Below are 21,321 nucleotides of genomic sequence, written 5' to 3'. Positions count from 1 at the left end.
GCACCCAGGTGGAATCCAAGCCTCCGCCTTAACTCAGCAGCAGCCTAGCAAGCAGGAGCAACTGGGAAGCATTCGCGACTTCGACGGGCAGGCAGATGGCGACGATCGATCTTTCTATCTCCTGTCTGTCTCTCCTGGAGCGCTTTCGTTCTAGCTGCGAGATAGGGCAGATGCTTTGTCGTCGCATCTCCTCGATGTAAAGCAGGTCGTCGCAGACCTGGCCGTGAAGATCAAGAAGCTGTAAGGAGCATAGTGTTTATTAGCTGATGGGGTCCGCAAGTATTTACGGCATTAACGGTAGAGAGATGATTTTTTCTTTCTTTTTTTCAAAAAGGACAAACAAACAAGTAGTGAAGATAGTAGAGGGAACACTTCTTGGTCCGAACATTTTGCCCTATCTCTATTTCCTGCCATATTTGAAAGGGGAGACAGGGAGTTCAACTGGAATACCGAGATAGACGGCGGCTTTACGCCTTTGTTCGCTGTGCCACATTCCCTATGTGCGAGCTGCTGGACGTGAAACCGTAATTGAATGATTAACACGAAGAACGTGACGGGCAAGTCTGGAGGTGTCGGAGCCTCAACGCGAGGCAGAAGTTCGACCGCGGTGTCGAGTGTGGGAACATCCATAGAGCTTGCAGTTCGGAGCGCCAGTCGAGCTTCTCACATGTACAGACTGGCCGTGAAGACGACATCTCTGCGAATCATCTCCCTGGCCTTCTCCATCTTCTGATACAGACCAGGATCACCAATCAACCTCGCCGCACTCATGACCTCGCGGCAAGTCTCGTCCAACCTCGTCACGACTCTGACAATCGTGCCCTCCATGACATCCGTCAGGTCTGTGATGTTCTTGAAAGACATGCCTCTCGCCCATTCGTACACCACTTCCACGAGTCCAAAGCGCGGTCGGGACACGAAATCGTTGGCGTCGTCTGATGACAGGATCACCTGGTGTAGGATCTGGTAGTGGTTGACTTTCTCCGCTATCTCAATGATGGCTTCCTTGCCGCGTTTGAGAGTCTCGCTTAGTTGTGGTTCGCTGTCGGTCTTCTCTTGGAAGACGAAGGCTGAGAGGAGTGCGACGATTTCTTCCGGCTCGAAGCTGGAGCTTTCGTTAGTGACTAAGTCACAAATTGTAAATGGACAGCACAAGAACTTACGACGCTAGTACATTTTCTAGGATCAGTTCCGTGAGAACGAGTTCATCCGCGGAATGAATTTCACAGGCCACTTTCCCTTTGAGTTGCACTCGGGATTCCTCGTCAATGAAGCCGAGATCCTTCAGAACTTCGGATCGTTGCTGGTAGTCGGGAAGTAGGGAAAGATTCTGGTCTGACATCAGCATCTTGAGTGATTCAATATTCACCTTGACCAGCCATTCATCATGTTGCATGCCGTAGTGCCTGATAAAATCAGGGCATTCCAGACATTTCGATCTCAAGATGATTTCAGCCACACTCTTCCTCTCGGTGAGCAATTCTCGAACATGCAAATCATTGACTTTGCTCCAATCTTGCTCATTCCAAGCCGAAGAGACCCAGGACGAGAAAACTTGGACGAATTCTTGTTCAGCAAATTGCTTTTGTACTAGCTCCGAGTTTAGTAACGATCGCAAGTCAACCTATTGATATGACATGTAGTGTAAGTATTACCTTTCGCGACTTTCATATACCAGATGGGGCCTCTGACCTTGACAACAGTTTGGGTAACACATTCCACTTCGTCCAACAACACCTGGGTAACTCCACTTTTCACTCGCGATGCCTCGGTCGGCAGGGGTGAAAAAAGGTTGCGGACACCTGGGAGATAAGGAAGCAAATCTCGGGTTGACCGCTTCCCTTCAATGTCGGATATCTCGAGAATCTTCAGGAAGGGGCTGGGTCCGCCTTTGACTCCGTCTTCGAGTAGCACACCAGTCTTGCGGGCGCCATCCTGGTGTTTGTTAGTGGCTGTTCGAACATGAATTTTTGTCTCGATCAATACCTTCTTGAACACGATCAATCTCTTCGCCATCCAGAGTCGCCGTCCTATCGGTGACGCTAGGGTTCTGATGTGAAGATCTTTTGTAATCTCATCGTACTTCATCGCCGCTTCGTGGCAGGTTTCAAGGTCAATGTCGCAAATCTCGCAAGGTTCCCGCTTGATCTTGTCGAGTGTAGCCTGGGAAAGGGCGACTTGCTTCTCATGTTGAGGCAGGAGAGCCTGAGTGGCATTCTCAGAAAAGCTGCGCTTGATCATCTCCTCGATCTTTAATGCTTCAACTCGCATCAAATTCAGCATCATGTTGTAATGCAGTCTGAATTGACTTCGAAGCTTTGTAGCCGGTCCTGTGATCATCTGACTCAACTCGGCGGCGGGGGGTGCCTCTGTCTTGCCAGAGGTGACAACGATGACGGTTCCTACAGTATCGAGACCTCTCCGTCCGGCTCGTCCAGCCATTTGAGTGTACTCTCCAGGAAGCAGATTCCGAAATTCGCGCCCATCATGCTTGCGGTAGCCGGAGAACACCACGGTCCTCGTCGGGAGATTCAAGCCCATGGCGAATGTTTCCGTTGCGAACAACACTTTCACGAGACTCCTCGCAAATAATATTTCAACAATCTCTTTGACAATTGGGAGGAGACCGCCGTGATGCACAGCAATACCCCGTCCAAGCATTTCTCGTAGGCGTCTGATTTGAGGCAACACTCGGTCCTCAGGCTTCAACCGGGCAATGGATTTCTCGACGATCATGTGGATGGCACTCTTGTCAGTGGCTGTGCAGAAGTCCTGATTGGACAGAGAGTCCGCATTTTCCTCACATCTCTTCTTCGAGAAGACAAAAATGCAAGCCGGAAGAAGGTTTTCCTTGCGAAGGTATTGCACTAGATGGACCCATATGTTGCGATCTTGGGCAGCTGTAGTTCTGCCGCCTCCACGACCAGTCCGTGCAATATTGCCTTGGCCACGATTGACAGGCAAGCCACGACCTCGCTGCTGCGGCCCACCTCGTTGATTGCCACCACGAGTTTGTTGTTGTCCACGGCCAGCGCGCTGATTGGCTCCTCCACGAGCCGGTGCCTGGTTTTCTATGGCCTTGTTCTCCTTGACTTTGTCCATGCCTGACAGGATGTCGTTGGCGGCCTTCCAACCTTTCTGCAGAAACCGCTTCTCCGAATCAACAATCTTGTGCATCTCTTTACCAGCCCAAAGATAGTGTTCAAGAGGGACAGGTCTTTTGGGTGTCGAGATGACATAGATATCTTTCTTCTTGGTTCGACCCACCCAAGACGCGAATTCATATGTGTTTGGCACGGTGGCTGACAGAAGAATGAGAGTAACGTGTTCTGGCAACATGATGATGACTTCCTCCCACACAACACCACGCTCAAGATCATTGACATAATGGACCTCATCAAAGATCACAAATTCGACATCTCGAATCAGGTCAGCTCCACGATAGAGCATGCTTCTGAGAATTTCGGTGGTCATGATGAGGCAACTAGCCTCAGGATTAATTTGAACATCACCGGTCAAGATGCCCACATCGTTACCAAATACTTCTTTGAAATCCCGAAACTTTTGGTTGGACAAGGCTTTGATAGGCGAGGTGTAGATTGCTTTGGTCATATGCTTTGCTGCTAAAGCAATGGCATATTCAGCAACTACAGTCTTACCAGCAGAAGTGTGAGCGGCCACGAAGACTGAATCGCGATTTTCCAGGTGATAAACAGCCTCTTTTTGGAAGGTGTCCAACTCGAAGGGCCAGGTTCGAGCCATTTCAGGAACAAGTTCCTTGAAATTGGTAAGTTCTTTGTCGATGTCTACCACGTGTGCCCATTCTCTGCCTGATTTCTTGCTACTGGAAGAAAGCAGTTCACCACGTGGTTCGAGAGAAGGAAATTCGACGGGCAGCAAATCGTCCAGATCTATGTCTTCATCCTCCGGCTCGCTGCTTGTGCGGTCGTCTTCCAATGGAGGAGTTTGCTCGCCGTTCCTATCATCACCATCTGTGATGGGCTTCGAGAAAGGGGTATCTTCATTGAGCGCTTGTTCCACATCCTCAGCGTTCTTCTGTGCGTCATTTGATTTTGTGTCTGTCAAGTTCAAGCCTCTTGTGAATCCTGGAGGAATTTCCAGCAAGCCATCTGCCCCACCGAAATTAATGATCTTGTCCAAGACGTTCCCTTTCTTCGTCAGTCGATGCTCTTCATCAAGAGTGATCTGATCCTCGTAGGCCTGAATGGCATCAACACCATCGAGTCCGCCTGGAGCAAAAGGGAAAAATCCAGCAGCGCCTCGAACAAAGTCAGCTCGATTTGCAGGTCTTCGGAGAATAGACGTGGAGTTCTTTGCAGTTGCACTTGAAGCTGGCACTGTGACTTGCCTGTAGCCTGTCACTTTTCCCTCAAGGCCTTCCCTTGTAAATCGAGTGACTGTGCGTGTTTGGGTGGGTGCCAATTGGCAGATTTCCGTGTAGTCCGGATTTTGGTAATCCCATCTCCGCTGGAGTCTGTTCAACCATTGCGCACTGAAGGTTGTCGGTGGCAATAAAAACCGGCGCTCTAAGTCGGCCTTTATATCCTCAGGCGAACGCGTCGGCCGGCTGCGCTCCATCACTCACCAGCTATTCCAGAAGAATCAAGTCATGCAGTAGTAACCTCTCAGGAGTTTTGATCAAGTCAATGTTTACCTGCAGATGAGGGAGACTGATGTCGAGGAAGTACTGGTCTGACTTGGCTGTCAGTGAAGCTCAGAGACTCCTAGTCGTGTTGAATGTTCTAGTCTGGAACTATAATAATTTGGTACTCGTCAAGCCTTAGGCAAAACAAGTAAGCAGTTGCCAAATAGAACTTGGCAGTGATATATCGATGGCGCTGATACTGAAGATCACGGAGACTCCCAATCAAGAAAGTCTACCGATGTGAATAACTACAGCAGATCATGGCCACCATAAGCGCCCACAAAACTAATATATGTAGTATCAAGGTAAAATACAAGTGAACCCTTCCAGCGCTCTCTACCGACTCCTCGTCGGCGTCTCTGCAGATAAGTTCTTCTATTTAACTCTCCTGTTGATAGCGTCTCTGCTCCTCTGCTCCTCTGAGCTCGAGCTATCTGGACGCAGCCCCGGTGGTCATATTCATGGATGCCCATAGCTCACCATTCTTTATTCGGAATGTAGTTTGAGAGTGGGTAGATCGACAGCCACTACATCTGCATGTACGGGTAGTGATGTCGCTCGTTGCCCTATCGTAGTTTGTCGACGAAGATATTCCCGGGAAGGGTATGGTGCTGGCGCCAAGATTCAATTAGCTCATACTAGCACTAGTAACACGTGACCGCACTAGTAAATATGGATACTAACCTACATGGACCAGAATACCTCCTATCTTGAACCAAGAAAACGCCACTGTATCAGCATTTGGAATCCTTTGAAATCATGGAAAAGGGGCTCCTGGAGATCAAGTGCCTAGGAAATATCTATATAAACTAGAGCAGAGTCCATAGAGCTGATGAAGACAGAGATTTCATTCATCGCGGAGCGCATGTCCAAAAGGAGTTAAGTCACTTCCTCCAACATATGAGGTACTCGGCACTGAGGATCAAGAACTGGGGTAACTGGTTTGTCCTACTTTGTACCTCCCCGAAATTACTCAGCGGATCAGGGCTCTCTTATGAGGCAATGAGCCCGAGCCGGGGTTCATGGCAAGCACAACAACTCCTTTAGCGAGATACCTGGTTGGATACGCCATTGCGATCCTATGTCCGAAGAACGATAGAGATAGTCCCTCTCTCAGATTCCAATAGTTTCGCAAAAGCGGGTTAAGCATGCTTTAGTGAATCATCGCCAAGCAGTATCGGATTAATCTAGCCATATCTAGTTAGCAATTCAATTAGAATATCCAAATGTTTAATTACTGTACGATAGTAAACCAACGTGAGCTTGTTCCTAAGGAGTGGTAAACATTCCGCCCAAGCAAAACCAGCTCTCATGATTTCCGATGCACTGGTGATTCTTGAGAACAAACTGTATTAGTATTTGGAAAGGTCTACACGTGTCGTATTTCTTGGCTGTTCTGCTCCCAACCACCAAGCTCGGAACTGTCCACCCTTGAAGTTCGAGTTTCCAAAGCAGATACTAATCACAATGGGACCAAAGACTATCATCGCAACTTTCGAAAAGAGCAATAGTCATCTAGAGACCAGCTCGCCCGATTGGGGTTGCATACCGAGGCTGCTGGCTAAAGTCTATGTCTCGGCTGGAAGATGCGTAACAAACCCACCACTTTCGCACGCCTGGTAGGATTATATATATCATATTGACGGAGTGCGGCATGTCGTGGACCTGAGACCTCGCTTCCTTGGTGATCAAGGTGCTATCCTCAGTCATGCTCGGCTCATTTTTGTTGTTGTTGCTCGCCTTCTCAGCCATTCCACTCGCTTTCGCTGCCGATGCCGGGAGCTTTAATGTCTTGACCTTCAATGTAGCTGGCCTTCCATCAATTATTTCTGGCAACGACGTTCCTGGCGACAAGACAACGAATTCTCGAACAATTGGTTCCAAGTTCGCAGAGTATGATTATGATGTGATCCATGTGCAGGAGGTGGGTGGAACGAACCTTCGATCTGCTGGGTCTCTCGCGTTTAGCACATGCTGATGAACTGTAGGATTTCAACTATCATGCTTATATTTATGAAACAGATGACCACCCCTACCGCACGTCTACGTCCGGTGGCGTTCCGTTCGGCAGTGGTCTGAACACTCTGTCTAACTTCAATTGGATATCATTTGATCGTATAACGTGGGATCAATGCAATATCAATGACGGCGACTGTTTGACACCTAAAGGATTCACCGCAATGCGGATGCAAATTGATGAAGGTGTCTACATCGACTTTTACAATCTTCATGCTGATGCTGGGTATGACTCTCCACTCAGGAAACTATACTGAGATGTGCCATTGCCAGGGCTGATTTTCCGCTCTAGCTCGGACGCTGGTGATGTTGACGCAAGGCGAGCAGGTGTCGTTCAGATGATCAATTACATTGAGGCCAATTCACTTGGTAACGCTGTCATCGTCTTTGGTGATACCAATGATCGGTACACCAATACAGGCGTTAGCATTTCCATGCTTACGACCGAGGTTGGACTCACGGATTCTTGGGTACAACTGATCAATGGCGGAAATACACCGGTCGCAGGATCTCCTGCCAACGCCTGCGGCAACCCAGCAGCGTCGAACCAATGCGAGATAGTTGACAAAGTGCTGTGAGTTGCCCCCAGAAAAGGTACGATTGGTAGCAGCTGATACTCTTCCAGCTACCGGGGTAGTCGTGCCATAAACCTCTCTGTCACCGGTTGGACCTATGAGTCTTCCAAATTTGTTCAACCAGATGGCAATATCTTGTCCGACCACAATCCAATCACTGTTGACTTTTCTTGGTCGCGGTCTAGCACAATCAGGCAAAGTAATCTGTCTGGTGGTCCTCATGGGTGAGCCCTCTTTAACAGGCCAGCCTTTTTGCGTGGTCATGCTAATTTGAGTTCCTTCCTCTTACAGTTATTGGTTTAATGATATTGACACCATTCCGAGCTCCTCAACTGGTGCCAACAAGCCTTCAAAGATCACGTTTCGGGGTGCCTCTCGCTTAGATAGCGTCGCTCTCACTCTCGCTTCAGGTACGGCTTACACGCATGGTGGCACAGGAGGAAGTGCAGCCGAGCTTACCCTCGGAGCATCCGAATACTGGACCCAAGCTCGACTTTGTCGAGGGCAGAAGGATGGCCTTACAAGAAACTTCTACATCGTCGCAACAACGAGTTCTGGCCGGACGTTGAGCGCTGGTTCCTCAACCAGCGACTGCAGTGATTTCGCAGCACCTATCGGATGGCAAATTGTTGGATTTCATGGACGATCGGGGGATGAGGTGGATCTTCTGGGCTTCCTTTATGCTCCGATATAAAGCATCAAGGCCATTTCCTTTGTTTTGAACGCTAATGATAATATATAATACCACGGTCACGGTCACGGTCAAGCCGTTGTAAGCTCCATAGCTCTTACAACTGAGTTAGATTCCCTTGTTATCAAGCTGGAAAGCCGATTCTCAACAGGTCTAGCACTTGCCATTTTTCAACCCAATTCTTTATTCAGGTATGATTGAATTCGATGGGAGCTACTCTCGGCCTCTGTCGACACCTGCCCACCACACAGGCACGAAGGATCTGCACGTGAACATGAGTCCCCCCTGCTCACTAGGCTTCTTGGGCCCCTGGTCAGCCATCACGCCCAATCAACTGCTCCCGTACGCCCATGCAGAGATTTTGTCACGCAACATCTGAGCAACGTACATGTACTATCGATCTACCGAGACGATAATCTGCAGTACTGCGGGACAGCGTAATCTAGCATGTCTCCAACATTCACACTTGACGACTGTTTACAGGTAACGCTCCGGTGGTTTTTGAGGGGCTCCGAAATGCTTCCACGGGGCCTTGCCCAATCTAGAGTTCATCTCCTTTCTAAATGTCTCTTCTTGTCGGCTTCCAAGATGTCCTCTGTTAGGTCACTATAGCTCGCTCACTTCATTCCTCACCGCTGTCGGGTTGGCATGGCACCAAAGATATGGAGTTGACATTGAGCCCCTCAGGTAGGGATGGTGGATGGGCGTGCTATAAAGGCCTCGCCTTCCGTGTAAAAGCAATCAGCTAGCAGATCAGTCAATCTTTTGTCCCTCACTTCAGCCTTCTCGCAAATTGATGCGTTGAGGTATCATGGCGTTGTTCAAGATTTCCGTCGTCGGCTTATTCTCCGCTTTGGCTGTCCTGACAGATGCTCTGGAGCGTCCCCTTTCCGACTTTGAGGCTCTGCAACATCTAGGAGCAAATAGTCCATGGTTTCCAGGTAGGTCACGTTCCTGAATGGAGGTGGCTTAATGCTCACCATATATATTAGGACCCAACGTCAATCACATCTCGTCTGAGGTTCCGGGCGGCTGCAAGGTTGATCAAGCGGTGTATGTCGTTCGTCACGGCAGTCGATATCCCGACCCAGGGGCTTATCAGCAATGGGCAGATCTCCATGAAAAGGTAATTTCCTACTTGAACCACTGTCTACCTATGACTCCTGACCTTTCCTCGTGCAGATACAATCTGCTAAGTTTACGGCTCGTGGAGAGCTCAGCTTCCTTTCTTCATGGGAGCCCGTTTTGAAACATCCCTCTCAACAGGTGAGCCAGGTATCTCCCACAGGATATCAGGAATTGTAGGTCTAATCCCAACCATCTGTGCCTCCGGTCACATTCAAAATGGTCTGACTACTCTTCAAGATATGATCTTGGTGTTGAGCTCCAAACTCGGTACCCAGACTTCTATGAGTACAATACTCCATTTTTGCTCTGGTCGAATGATTATCAGCGAACAATTGATTCAGCAAGGTACGGCCCAGAAGTTAATCATCCCCATTGGGCTCATCAGCAATTCATGGGTGCGTCTTTAGGCTGTTCGCTCGTGGCTACCTGGGCCCCAACTCGACACTAGCCGACGTACACGTTGTAAACGCCAAAGACGCCTCCGCGGTTGGGAATTCGCTCGCGACATCAGATTCATGTCCGACGTTTAAAGACGTGAGTGGTGGCGATTATGTGGACAAATGGGACAGCATATATCTACCACCGATCGTCAAAAGACTCAGCAAGCTCATCGAGGGAAACCTCACACTCAACGCATCCGACCTGAGTTTGTTCCCATATCTGTGTGGATTCGAGAGCCAGGTCACGCGACGAGTCAGTCCCTTCTGTAGCCTTTTCCGGCCTGAGGAGATATTGCAGTATGAGTATCGTCAAGACTTGAGGTACTATTACGGAACCGGTAAGAAAGAGGGCGGCGGCGTCGTCGTCAACCATACGACTTTCAAGTCATTGTTTCCTAATCCAGCGTTCACAGGTGCTGGAGCTTTCAAAAACTCCAGTGTTATGTTTCCCGTCCTTCAAGGGGTGGTCGATCTCCTATCTGAGGGACCAGGTGTGGTTGTCAAAACTTCTGATGGCCAGAGCAAACCCCTTCCTCCCCTGATTGTTGCTTTCACTCATGACAATCAAATCAATGAGCTGGCTTCAATTCTCGGCGTTTTCGATGGTCAAAAGCCTCTTCCAGCTGATCGTATCGATTCCGATCGTGTAAGTATCCCCTCTTGCCATTCCTTAATCAAGATTATGCTGCCTGTGGATTCTCAAGTCTGTGCCTTGGCTAATTGGTGCAGATTTACGTGAGTAGCCGCGTCAGTCCTATGCGAGGGACAATCACATTTGAGCGACTCAACTGTACCGCTGGAGGACATCCTCACAAACCAGGCCAAGTTGGAACGTCCGTCCGGATTCGGCTCAATGATGCAGTCTACCGTGAGTGCATATTCCTCCTTTCACTATCTCACCAAGTGTGGTCTATCCTCGCGGTTCTGCTCCACAGTTTCTCACTGCCTTTCCTATTCTTCCATTCAAGTTTGGATTACTGACTGATTCCTTTTTCTGCCGAGTAGCGGTCCAATCATGTTCCTCTGGCCCAGGTCTAAGCTGTCCTATCGACCAATATGCTGAACTGGTCGAGAAGAAATTCAGCCAGCAGGGGACCTTCGCATCTATTTGCGGCATTCCAGAATCCAATGTGACAGGTTCGGCGTCAGGCGGTGTTACTTTCTTCACCGATTTGACTCTCCCTTCGATTCGAACGGTAAAACCTTGAATAGATACCTACAATACTTGAATGCGATCATGACTGTACCACATGTCGTGAGCTTTGCTGACTGAACACCGTAATACCGAGGGGATCCTCCTTATTTTTCTCGGCGTAAGTGGGCATCCTCTATAATGTAGTGATTGATGTTCTAAATGGTGCTGTCTGGAGCTGATGGCCGGCCGTCGCGGTTCACGAAGATCCTTGCCAAGAACCCTAAAGCGGCCTTTGATACTGCCCCGATCTCATTAAACATCAATGTCCTTGGATGTCAGTCCTAACCTCCAACCTAAAAAAGTGAGAACCCTGGATATCCACGTAGAGACAATGCGACCAGTAGTCAAAAAAGACATATCTTTCTAGCGCCTAGGCACAGTGAGTTCCTATCGATTTCAAACTCAGAGAAAAGGTCTCCTAGTTCTCGAACAACAGTCAGTAGCAATTGAGACGCACGGATATCCCCTGCCACTCCGCAAGGTAAACGGCACCAGGCTTATGATTCAGATTCAGCAATGGGCAGGTATTTCCTTGACTTACTGGCACAATGACGGAAATGGTTCTTAATTTACTGCCTGCATGATTTCGTCTTTATTTATACTGGCTTTTTACACTCATCGACAAGTCAACATTGAAAGCAAAGACGATTGATCAGGGGATCTCAACAACCACCCTCCCCAGGTGACTCAGGATGGCCACCGCAAACAACACTCGAATCGCCTTTGGATTCCCGAAGATGAAGTACAAATTCAAGACGCCCACCGAGACAGATCGCTTCAATTTTTACGATATCAAGTTCTACCCTTATGCCCCCCCTCCTAACGACGAACCTATCTTCGCAATGGTTAGCCAGAAAAAGGTCTACATAGGTCGCCTCTCCCTTTCAGACCAAAGCTTGATAACCATGCATCACGAATTAGTCGACGAGCAGGAAGAGAACGACCCTAATTCTCTAGGGCTGAATTCCTGCACTTGGTGCTATATTGACCAACAAGGGCCCTTGCTAGCCGTCGCAGGTGGTTCAGGTCAGCTCAAATTGATCAATGCGCTTGAAGGAACAATCTTCGCCACACTGACTGGCCATGGGTATGGCACAATCAATGACATGGCCACCCACCCTTTCTATCCATGGATTGTCGCGACCGCTTCGATGGATAAGAGCCTTCGAATCTGGGACATCCGACGCCACGCCAATCCTCACGACTCACCAACCATCATTATCTGCGGTCAAGCTACAGGTCATTGCGAAGGGGTCTTGACGGTATCATGGCACCCTTGCGGGCGTTATATCATTACCGGAGGGCATGACGAGCGAGTTTGTGTTTGGACCCTTCCCGATCTTGGCGACAAATCGACTTTCTGGCAAGAGATCTCGGCCACTCGGCGAGAACGAAGCTCCCATGAGGTTAGAACCATCTATTACCCGCACTTCGTCAGTTCCGCTGTCCATTCCAATTTCGTGGACTGTATCAGATTCTTCGGGGACCTGGTGATATCCAAGGCTGCAAATGAGAGCAAAATTGTGATATGGAGGATCACCGGCTTTGATTCCCGGAGGCCCCCACCAAACTCCGATACTTCGCCAAAGACAGAAGAACATCTCGACACAAGGAACGGATTCATTCGTAAGGCGATCAGGGAGAACGATGGCGGCATCGTCACAGTTGAGGTGGCCCCAGAGTACCGAGGCGACCCGCTCTACGAACGAATCTTGGAACTTGAAACTCCTAAGAGCGAGCAATTCTATCTTCGATTTGGTGTTTTAATGCCGTCGACCAATTACCCAGACCGGCACCCGATGCTAGCCTTCGGAAACACGCTGTCCGAACTCAGGTTCTGGGACCTGGAAAGGCTGTCATTGGGACATGCTGGCGACGGGAACAAGCCCACTCTGGTGGCAAGAAAAAGTCATAAAGGCACTGCACGACCAGTCAGACCCTCAGACCGTCTCAGTCGACTTAGTAGTACACCTCAACTAAGAGAGTCGCCCTTATCCACAACATCGTATAACAGCTCGTCAGCATGGCCACGCCAAAATTCGACCGAGGCAACGAGCGAGATCTCGGACGAGATTACAGCCCCACAAGGTCTCGAACGAGATCGTGAGAAATATCCTCTTCATGAACCACACAAGCCTATCAAGGCACATGCGAAGATCTCGCTTATTGAACTTCAGTTTAAGAATATGGCGTTCACTACAAGAGCTGCAGACTGGAGTCCATGCGGCAAATGGTGTGTGGTTGTCGGCGAGAGCGCTGGGTCCGATGCGGGAGTTGGAGGCTTTGCTGTATTTTATCGACCATTATGAGGGACGCCCTATGGCTGTTCAAGCTCAATGGCGGCTGTCAGCCGTCAGCCTCTCGACTGATACGATGGGTATGGGGAGGTGATCTCATCTCCTGCACGGCCAAAGGTCATGGATGGTGCCTTGCATGAAACGTGCAGGGTTTGTTAGGGTTCTGCGGTTCTACGGATTGGCCCGCGGCTGTCGGGGAATTTCCAGGCTGTGTTATTTCGGTCATAAACAAGGGCTCCCTTGGACAAGGGTTGCTTCGCTTCGGATACCACACCAAGACCGTTGCACACGACACACTCCTTCTTGTCTCCTTGCCCAGACTATCGCTCTCTGCTGATCGGGTAGTTTCAATTGATTCTTTATGCTTTGTGCTCTTCGATAGAATGAACAATACTCCGGTTGAAGTGTCCGCGCAGCCGGCGCAACCACCAAAATTCCTGCGCTACAGGTCCGTCCGGAAAACAATCGTAGAGGAGCAGAGCCGCGATCGCGATCATGATCATGAACCGGTCCCCTCTTTGCCGGAAACCTCACCTGTAGCGCAATCGTCAATTACCCGTTTGCCCTCGAGGTATCATCGCAAAACTAAGCCCACTGCAGAGCACTCGCCTGTACCAAGCCCTCAAGCCCTCCCTCCGCAACACCATACAGGAAAGAACGATCATACGACACAGCCTGCCGTCGCATCCGTTCCTACGAAGGCCAAGAACAGCGAACCCCGAAAGAACAATGTCGAGCGAAGTCAGAGACCTTCGACCAGAGAAACTCGAAGTAAAGAAAGTGGAGGCACCCCTCGCTCTACAGAGGAGCACCCCAGCCCAGATCGCCTGCGTAGATCTTACGAGGCTGCTCGGGAAGAAGCGCGCCTCATCCTAGAAGGAGAGTTCGACCGATTAAAGATATTGCGAGAGCAAGAAGCGATACGCCGCCATGACCAACGAGTGCGACAGGAAGAAGTAAAGAAACGGGAACAAGAACGATTGGATCAGATCGCCCGAAAGAATACTTCTCAGGCGAAAATCGAGGCCAAGAGACCTGGAGGGCTACATCTGGACGGTGATGAAACCAAACTAACCGCTGAGACAGACAAACAGGGCACTGTTGAGACGCAAGAGCCGGCTTCCATGACAAAATCACGGCGATTTGTGATCGGAGGGCCTCCATCTTCTCAGAGAGAGAAGAGGAAACATCGCCGAATCTCATCTGCCATCGAGCCTCGTCACTCCAGTCACGGGCTTTTGCAGCAGGAGACCTCCCACAATAACCCGGATGAGAAACGTAACAGTGCACCAACAGCAAACGCACCGAACTTTGATGCTCCAGTATCAGCAGTCAATTCAGGTGAAAGACGAGTCAGCGTCAAATGTAAGGACTCATCTATTACACTTCCTATAAATCCTTCCACTACCTGTAAGGAAATTCTGAATTCGGCCGCTTTGGTCATGTCAGAACCAATTGATGCCCGAACAGCAGTTCTCGTTGAGTGTTTCTCACAGCTTGGTCTGGAGAGACCATTGCGGAGATATGAAAGAATACGAGATGTCATGAACTCGTGGGACAGTGACGGCCAGCACTACCTTCTTGTTATGGAGGCGAGTGAAGTAGCCGCGCGCGGTCTGCACTTTGGAGACGTGCCTGCTAAGCAACCGCTTGGGACTGCAGTTCAGATGTATCATTCGCCCAGGCCTGGCAGGTGGGATAAGCGATGGCTGAAACTATGGGACAACGGACAAATCAGTGTGTCGAAGAACGAGAGTGGCATGGATTGCATCAATATCTGTCATCTGTCGGACTTTGACGTGTACACGCCTACAGGCAAGCAGATCAAGAAGCTCAAGCCACCAAAGAAGCTGAGCTTCGCACTCAAGAGTCAACAGAAGGCGTCAATGTTTCTCAATGGCGCGAATTTTGTTCACTTCTTTTGTACCAAAGAGAAGGACGTCGCCGATCAGTGGTACCGAGGCGTTCATTCATGGCGGAGTTGGTACTTGGTCAATATGCTGGGTGAGGGCCAGCAGAAGGAGACTGTCCCTTCCATGGGACAGGAAGGAGAGCTCCGTCCGGGTACGGGCAATTCCAAAGAGTCAACACCCTATGTGCTTGGATCGTTCAAGCCACTGCTAGACTTTGGACTTAGCAGGCCGAGTATCGAGGGCACCAGACAGGCCGATGCTGACCTGCTCAAGCGGCCCTCACAAGACAGCCTACCTAGACCACTGATTGACCAAGTCCCGAACAAGGCAAGTCTTGATCTCCAACGAGGAGGATCAGTCCGAATGACATTGAAATCACAAGCCCGTCCATATTCTCGTCGGAACGGGCCACTCGAATCATCAGGGCAGGCCAAAGTATTGGATGAGGCTGAAGAAAGTGCCTTTACTGGAAAAGGTCTTCTCGCTCGCCATGCCACGCAGAGATCACAAGGCGGGAGTCGTTCTGGTCGAGGCGTCTCTGGCGTGGAGGGCAGGCCACTGGTCGATCTTCATCCTACCAGTGAATTCACAGATGGAAGTCTGCTCCGCAAGATTGAAGCCTGGACGGCGCAGGAAGGGACTATGACTCCGAAGATCGATAGACAAAAGAGAACTGAAGTTAATGCACCCGTGGGAGAGGGGACTTGAGAGGGAGATTCGAAGATGACACTCATGATGGGGAGAAGTTGAAACCTATGATCATTGATGTATACCATGCTAATGGTTTTGATGCGGGTTCTAACCTTGAGTTTTATAGTTGTTCTGAGGCCGATTGCCTCCTTGTTATGCCTAGGTGCAGATGCTTCCCACAAGATGAAATAAATCTGTTTCCCTACAGTTCCTGAAGCTTAGGATCCGATCACGAATTCACTTGGCCGTGATTTTGAACTCTGCTGGCTGGGTAATTGTTTGTGCATCAATAGAGAACGGTTTAGGTAAGTTTGATTAGAAGTTTGGTTGTCCGTAGCTGCCACGGGCAGCCCCTAATCAATCCATCTAGGTGCCCATGAAGCAACATTCGGGGCGCTCACCGCCTGGAACAAGCGCCTAAGCATGTAGTTTTGCAGGCGATGACATCAGCGTACAGCACCCGTCGACCCACCAGGTCCGCCGCCTCCAGCCCATCAAATCCACTCAACACACCAAATCCTCCACCCAACCCCCATCTCTGCAATCAAACTTGAAGCAACATTCAAGATTGGGCCGTGCAGCAGCTGACCTGCTGCAATCTGCACGTCGTGTGCTGGCTCTCTCGAATCCCAGATCCCAACCCAAAAGGAAATCCTGCGGCTCATCAGGCACAGCTGCTCAGGCCTCAATACAGACACAGCCCAGCCATCATCTTACTCAACTGACCCAACCTGACGGTGCTTGGTTTATTCCGTGCTTTTGGCAGGTGGAAGAGTTAGAAGTCACCTCGGCTTCGCATTTCCAATAGAGACTCCTTTGCGTGTTGAACTGCGACTCTGCCGTCTTGCTGACGACCCTTCGACATGGCGGCATCAGATGATACCCTGTATCTCTACACCTCTCTCACAGCCGGTTCTTCACATATCATAACTGCCACCTCCCGTCTGGAAACCATATTGAAGGCCAACAAGATCCCCTTCCGAGCGGTCGATGTCGCTACTGATGAAAAGGCACGTATGCTTTGGGGGAGAAGATCAAAGGGTAGAAAACTCCCAGGCTTGGTCAAGTTCGGCACCATCGTTGGAGTATGTCCTCTCCTTCCTACAACGCCCGGAGAACCTACTAAACTGTCACTAGGACATAGAACAGATTGAAGAATGGAACGAGTACGGTGAACTCAAAGAGCAGATTGCTGGAGCGGACGAATTTGGTACTCTAGGTGCGAGCACACTTGGTGCCAATCTGACTCCTGGCCCAACTGCCACTACCGCCGCCGCCGACACCACTACCTCTACCCCTCAGCGCTCTGGTCCACCATCCCGTGCATCCTCTGAGACACGTCACATATCTATTACAGAGCCCAACAAAGATAAAGAGAAGGACACCGGTTCGCAGAAGACCACAGACTCACCGGGCAACCAGATCCTCCGCCAACTGGGCGCTGAAGCTGCGGCAAAGGCAGCTCAAAAGAAAACAGCGGCAACCTCAGCAGCAAAGGCACCGGCCAAGGTCCCTTCTACATCCGAAGCAACCCCAACCGCAGCAGCTACAAAGCTGTCTGCAGACGCTGCAGTGGAATCTTCGAATACAGTTACAGAAGCCACTGCGGCCAAGACTCCCATACAGCTGGCAACCGAGGGCGCAAAGAGGACAAGCATAGATAAAATCGCGGAATCCGAGCCCACTGCCACTTCTCCTACGTCCCCGTCTGCAACACAAGCGGAAAGTGGTGAAGCGGCGTCGACCGAGGCTCAAGTCTTGGAAACCAGACGGACGAGTAGCATTACAAAGATCAAGTCCAGATTAAGCGAAACCACACAGGCTGGAGAGAGCGATACTGTGTTTAGTGATAAAGGAAGCAAGTCCGCAGTGGAAGAATCCGAGGTCAGTCCAACAGTCCCACCGGCCGCGAGAAAACACCGCGGTAGTGATATTGGTGAAGCCACGCCAGAAGAGATCAGAGCCTTGGAGAAGAAGCTTTCGATACTGGAGGAAGATGAAGATGATGACGACGAAGGCGAGGACGAGGACCACGACGACGACGATGACGACGAGAAGGTAAAGGACGCTAAGCCGGCTGTCGTGAGCTCGACGGACAAGGCTGAGGCAGAAGCCACCAAAAGCGCAGATGTCGAGAAAGGGGACCCTAAGGACGCCAGCAAGGCAGGTGTCAGTGTCGGTGATTGATAAAGGTGCGGGTCAGGGCATTTGTCTTACCCGGATTGGTCACTATGTATGGCCTACCTACTGTCCGTGTCTACAGTCTCATTGTTCATCGACTTTCGCCCGAGTGTTCGAGGTGTCATGAAGTATCATATAAGCCTTGCTTGTGGGATGTTCATGCAAATGACCCGCTATTCATTAATTCTTAGTTTTGCGACTCCGTACGAGGTACTCTCAAATGGCGTTAACACAACCACACTGACCGCGGAACTCTCCCTGTCCGTCCCCTAGTAACCGTCCGGTTCTCTTTTTGCTGGTATGCTCGCCACGGCGGACTGCCTCGCTGAGCCTTGCGACCGTGATACTTCTGTGCGTATATCTCCCTGTGACTGCCTATGTATTTATGAGGACACGCTCGCAAGGGAAATAGCCCGACGGGCATTCAAAGCATATCTCCATTCGCGCATTCTCTATAGACGCTGGAACAGTTTTCCTTAGCATGGCTTCTTGGATGGATTGGTTCGGTTCGGTTCGAATTTGTCTCGTTCATGACACCATCTGATGATGCCTGAGCACCAAGGTAGCTTGTGGCTAGCTGAAAGGACTTTTCCATGCGCACACTCCCGTTCGCCACCTAACTAAGACGTCTCCCCAGTGAATATTTCGCACTGCTCCCAGAGCTGAAGGGCGTATACGAGGAGATCTGAAGTTCCCCCGGGGTGCCGCCGTTCCAAAACCCGATACCTAACTTGCTGCCGTCAGATCCCTGTCCCTTGCCTTACACTGCCTCCCGTATGTGGTACTATGCCTGAGGCGCCAGCTTACAGCCTCGCCTGGACAGCGCCCTCGCCCTTCCAGCCGGCCTCCGTGGCAATCAGCTCGGCGGCCCGCTCGCCGACGCCCAAAACGGTCAACATGGGGTTGATGGTGGGCATGGCGGGGAAAACACCCGCGTCCGCGATCCGCAACCTCTTGAGGCCCCTGACCTTCAGGGTCTCGTCCACGACCGCGAACTCGTCGTTCCTCACGTCTCCCATCTTGGTCGTGCCGGCGGGGTGGTAGACGGTGTGCGCGACGCGGCGGGCATACTCGGACAGCTCCTCGTCGGACTGCACTTTGTTGCCGGGGGCGACCTCGCGCTTGATCCAGTCCTTGAAGGGCGCCTGCTGGGCGATCTTGCGGGCGGCGCGCAGCCCGAACACGAAGGTCGCGGCGTCGTAGCCTTCGGGGTCCGTGAAGTAGCGGAAGTCGAGGGCGGGCTTGACGGTGGGGTCGGACGAGGTAAGGTACAGGCGGCCGCGAGAGCGTGGGCGCGGTATGTTCGGCGTCATACAGAACGCGTCGATCGGCGTGTCGTAGCCCAGCCGCGTCGTATTCAGGCAGAAGGGGATTTGGTAGCAGTGCATCATCACGTCCGCGATGTCCCCGTCCGCGAGACTCTTCGGGTTGAAGACCGCCGACGGGTTCGTTGCGGCCGCGTCCGCTGCTTGTCGGCGCAGGAAGATGCCCGCGTCCGAGTCCATGGTGGTTTGGTTCGGGGGCACGGGCTTGTTGAGCTCCCAGATGATGATGGTTTCCGGGTGGTCGAGGAGGTTTTCGCCCACGCCGGGCATGTTCTTCACCACGGGGATGGAGAGCGAGGCCAGTTGGTCCTTGGGGCCGAGTCCGGACAGGAGCATGAGGCGTGGCGTGTCGACGGCGCCGGCGCAGAGGACGGTCTCGGTCCTGGCGGTCAGGGAGTGCTTCTCGCCGGATTGCAGGGTGATGTCGACGCCGGTGACGGAGTCGTTCTTGTCGATGTTGATCTTCGACACCCACGCGTTGGTCAGGATCTTCAGGTTGGGCCGCTTCTCCTCCTCGCGCAGGATCGGGTGGATGTAGGCGACCGAGGCGCTCGACCGTCGCCCGTCGTCTGGGTTGTAGCTGACGGAGAAGAACCCGACACACGGCTTCAGGCTGCCCGTGCTGGTGATTTCCTTGTTGAAGTCGTGCACCACGGGGATGTCCATGGCGGTGCTGCATGAATTCACCCAGTCCTTGCACAGCTGGTTGCGGTGTCGTGCATGAACCGGTTGCACCGTGTTCCGGAGCTTGTTCAGCACCCTGGTGAACATCGGGAACGTCCACCCCTTGGCCCCCAGGGATTCCCAGATCTTGCAGTCGTATTCGAACGGTCGGAAGGAGATCAGCGTGTTGTGACTTGAACATCCTCCTAGGACTTTCGCTCGAGAGTGTCGGATGTGCGAGTTTCCTGATCAGCCCGAATAGGAGGGTATATGTTAGAGTAAAGCTTTTGTTTGGGTCTTTCCAAAAGGGAGGGCTGGTTCGGCGATGAGAGGCGGAGGGAGTAGGATGTTATCGTACCATTGGGTTGTTCGGTGGTGCCATAATCATAATCCAGCTCTCCTCCGAGGAGATTGAGCCATTGCTTCAAATCCAAGACACGGTCATCCATAAAGTCGCTAGGCCCAGCCTCGATGAGGAGGATCTTCTTGTGAGGGAGATATTCCGCGAGGCGAGATGCGATGACGCAGCCCTTCAGAGCGAGCGAGAGAAGCACCAGTTAGCATGTCTTCGGTGTGAATTGTTGCATGGGGAGATAGCAATTTGGAAACACTTTCCACGCCTTTACTCTCGTTCAGGATTTGGATCAGAGGGAAGTGCTAGAACTCCAGATCATTACTTACAGCTGTGCCACCGCCAACAATGAGATAGTCATAGCTGTTGGTCTCGGAGGATGACAGTTGAGTGGTCGTCATGATGGCTATCAACCAAATGAAAACCAAGTTCGTACAAGAGCAATGGTAGATAGAGTACTTGTGGGTTTACTCGAGTACAAAGCTTTCCAAGATGGATCAACCTCGGAAAGATATAAAACTTGATCGCTCAAGGCACACGATTAGAGGCTGACATGTCCAAGTTTAAAAATCCCGGCGATCGAAAGCAGGGCCAGACCCACACTGCATACAGTTCACAGCAGTCCAATATCAGTCCACCAGACAGCTGAGGGTTACTTGGACAAAAGTCAGACCCAAACCAGCGGTGCAAGGGTCCAGGAAGCAAACGCGTACGAAGATGCCCCATTGCATGGCGCACGAGCATGAGAGGGGTCGAGCGGTCACATTGCACATTTGAGTTGGCGAGGTCTTATTGATTGCTGATAGCTGATTGACCAAGATAGAGGGCCTGCATGCTGTGGGTGCAGGGATCCTCAGGAGCTTCGGCTCTCTAGCCTATCCCATAATGACGGCATGCATGGATCCACCTCCGATCAATGGTGATGTATTATTCCTAGCTCCGCTGGGAAAATGGAGTCACGGACCATTTGGGATCAAGCGGTGAAGAGTAGCTGAGGGTCTGAGAAATAGGCAAGGCAAATGCGCTTTACGAGCCAAACCCCAGGTTTTGGAGGAGGGGAAACGAACCTCTGGCGGCCTTGTGATTGCTCTCAGGTAAACGATTACCAGAAAAGGAGGTATTTACCTGGGGAAGCTCTAGTGAGGAAGTAGTGTTTTGTTCGGCTGTCGCTTTGATGAAGGGCGACGCT

At 51.1% G+C, this 21,321-nt stretch overlaps 7 protein-coding genes across 7 annotated transcripts; 5 read left to right on the top strand and 2 right to left on the bottom strand.

Moving 5' to 3' along the window:
• Window positions 1-663: 663 nt before the first annotated feature.
• Window positions 664-4,599, bottom strand: A1O9_05609 (uncharacterized protein; the record flags this gene model as incomplete). The annotated part of the gene is made up of 3 exons (XM_013404827.1): window positions 664-1,105; window positions 1,164-1,590; window positions 1,656-4,599. The coding sequence occupies 3 exons, from the start codon at window positions 4,597-4,599 to the stop codon at window positions 664-666; spliced, it is 3,813 nt and encodes a 1,270-aa protein (XP_013260281.1).
• A 1,775-nt stretch (window positions 4,600-6,374) lies between these two features.
• On the top strand, window positions 6,375-7,951 carry A1O9_05608 (uncharacterized protein; the record flags this gene model as incomplete). The annotated part of the gene is made up of 5 exons (XM_013404826.1): window positions 6,375-6,590; window positions 6,655-6,908; window positions 6,975-7,256; window positions 7,308-7,481; window positions 7,549-7,951. The coding sequence occupies 5 exons, from the start codon at window positions 6,375-6,377 to the stop codon at window positions 7,949-7,951; spliced, it is 1,329 nt and encodes a 442-aa protein (XP_013260280.1).
• An 808-nt stretch (window positions 7,952-8,759) lies between these two features.
• A1O9_05607 (acid phosphatase) lies at window positions 8,760-10,724 on the top strand (the record flags this gene model as incomplete). The annotated part of the gene is made up of 8 exons (XM_013404825.1): window positions 8,760-8,889; window positions 8,941-9,074; window positions 9,131-9,249; window positions 9,314-9,421; window positions 9,484-9,854; window positions 9,930-10,162; window positions 10,246-10,384; window positions 10,549-10,724. 8 exons carry the CDS (start codon window positions 8,760-8,762, stop codon window positions 10,722-10,724), a joined length of 1,410 nt encoding a protein of 469 aa, XP_013260279.1.
• Window positions 10,725-11,403: 679 nt separating this feature from the next.
• On the top strand, window positions 11,404-13,020 carry A1O9_05606 (uncharacterized protein; the record flags this gene model as incomplete). The annotated part of the gene is made up of 1 exon (XM_013404824.1): window positions 11,404-13,020. One exon carries the CDS (start codon window positions 11,404-11,406, stop codon window positions 13,018-13,020), a length of 1,617 nt encoding a protein of 538 aa, XP_013260278.1.
• A 371-nt stretch (window positions 13,021-13,391) lies between these two features.
• Window positions 13,392-15,629, top strand: A1O9_05605 (uncharacterized protein; the record flags this gene model as incomplete). The annotated part of the gene is made up of 1 exon (XM_013404823.1): window positions 13,392-15,629. The coding sequence occupies one exon, from the start codon at window positions 13,392-13,394 to the stop codon at window positions 15,627-15,629; it is 2,238 nt and encodes a 745-aa protein (XP_013260277.1).
• Window positions 15,630-16,474: 845 nt separating this feature from the next.
• Window positions 16,475-17,798, top strand: A1O9_05604 (uncharacterized protein; the record flags this gene model as incomplete). Its single annotated transcript, XM_013404822.1, has 2 exons — window positions 16,475-16,696; window positions 16,749-17,798. 2 exons carry the CDS (start codon window positions 16,475-16,477, stop codon window positions 17,796-17,798), a joined length of 1,272 nt encoding a protein of 423 aa, XP_013260276.1.
• Window positions 17,799-18,595: 797 nt separating this feature from the next.
• A1O9_05603 (choline dehydrogenase) lies at window positions 18,596-20,533 on the bottom strand (the record flags this gene model as incomplete). Its single annotated transcript, XM_013404821.1, has 3 exons — window positions 18,596-20,025; window positions 20,139-20,310; window positions 20,462-20,533. 3 exons carry the CDS (start codon window positions 20,531-20,533, stop codon window positions 18,596-18,598), a joined length of 1,674 nt encoding a protein of 557 aa, XP_013260275.1.
• Between the last annotated feature and the right edge of the window lie 788 nt (window positions 20,534-21,321).

Source organism: Exophiala aquamarina (genome assembly GCF_000709125.1).
Source record: "Exophiala aquamarina CBS 119918 chromosome Unknown aczIA-supercont1.4, whole genome shotgun sequence".
Taxonomy (NCBI): Eukaryota; Fungi; Ascomycota; class Eurotiomycetes; order Chaetothyriales; family Herpotrichiellaceae; genus Exophiala; species Exophiala aquamarina.
The sequence above is the reverse complement of the archived record's forward strand: the minus strand, read 5'-3'. Positions and strand labels throughout refer to the sequence as shown.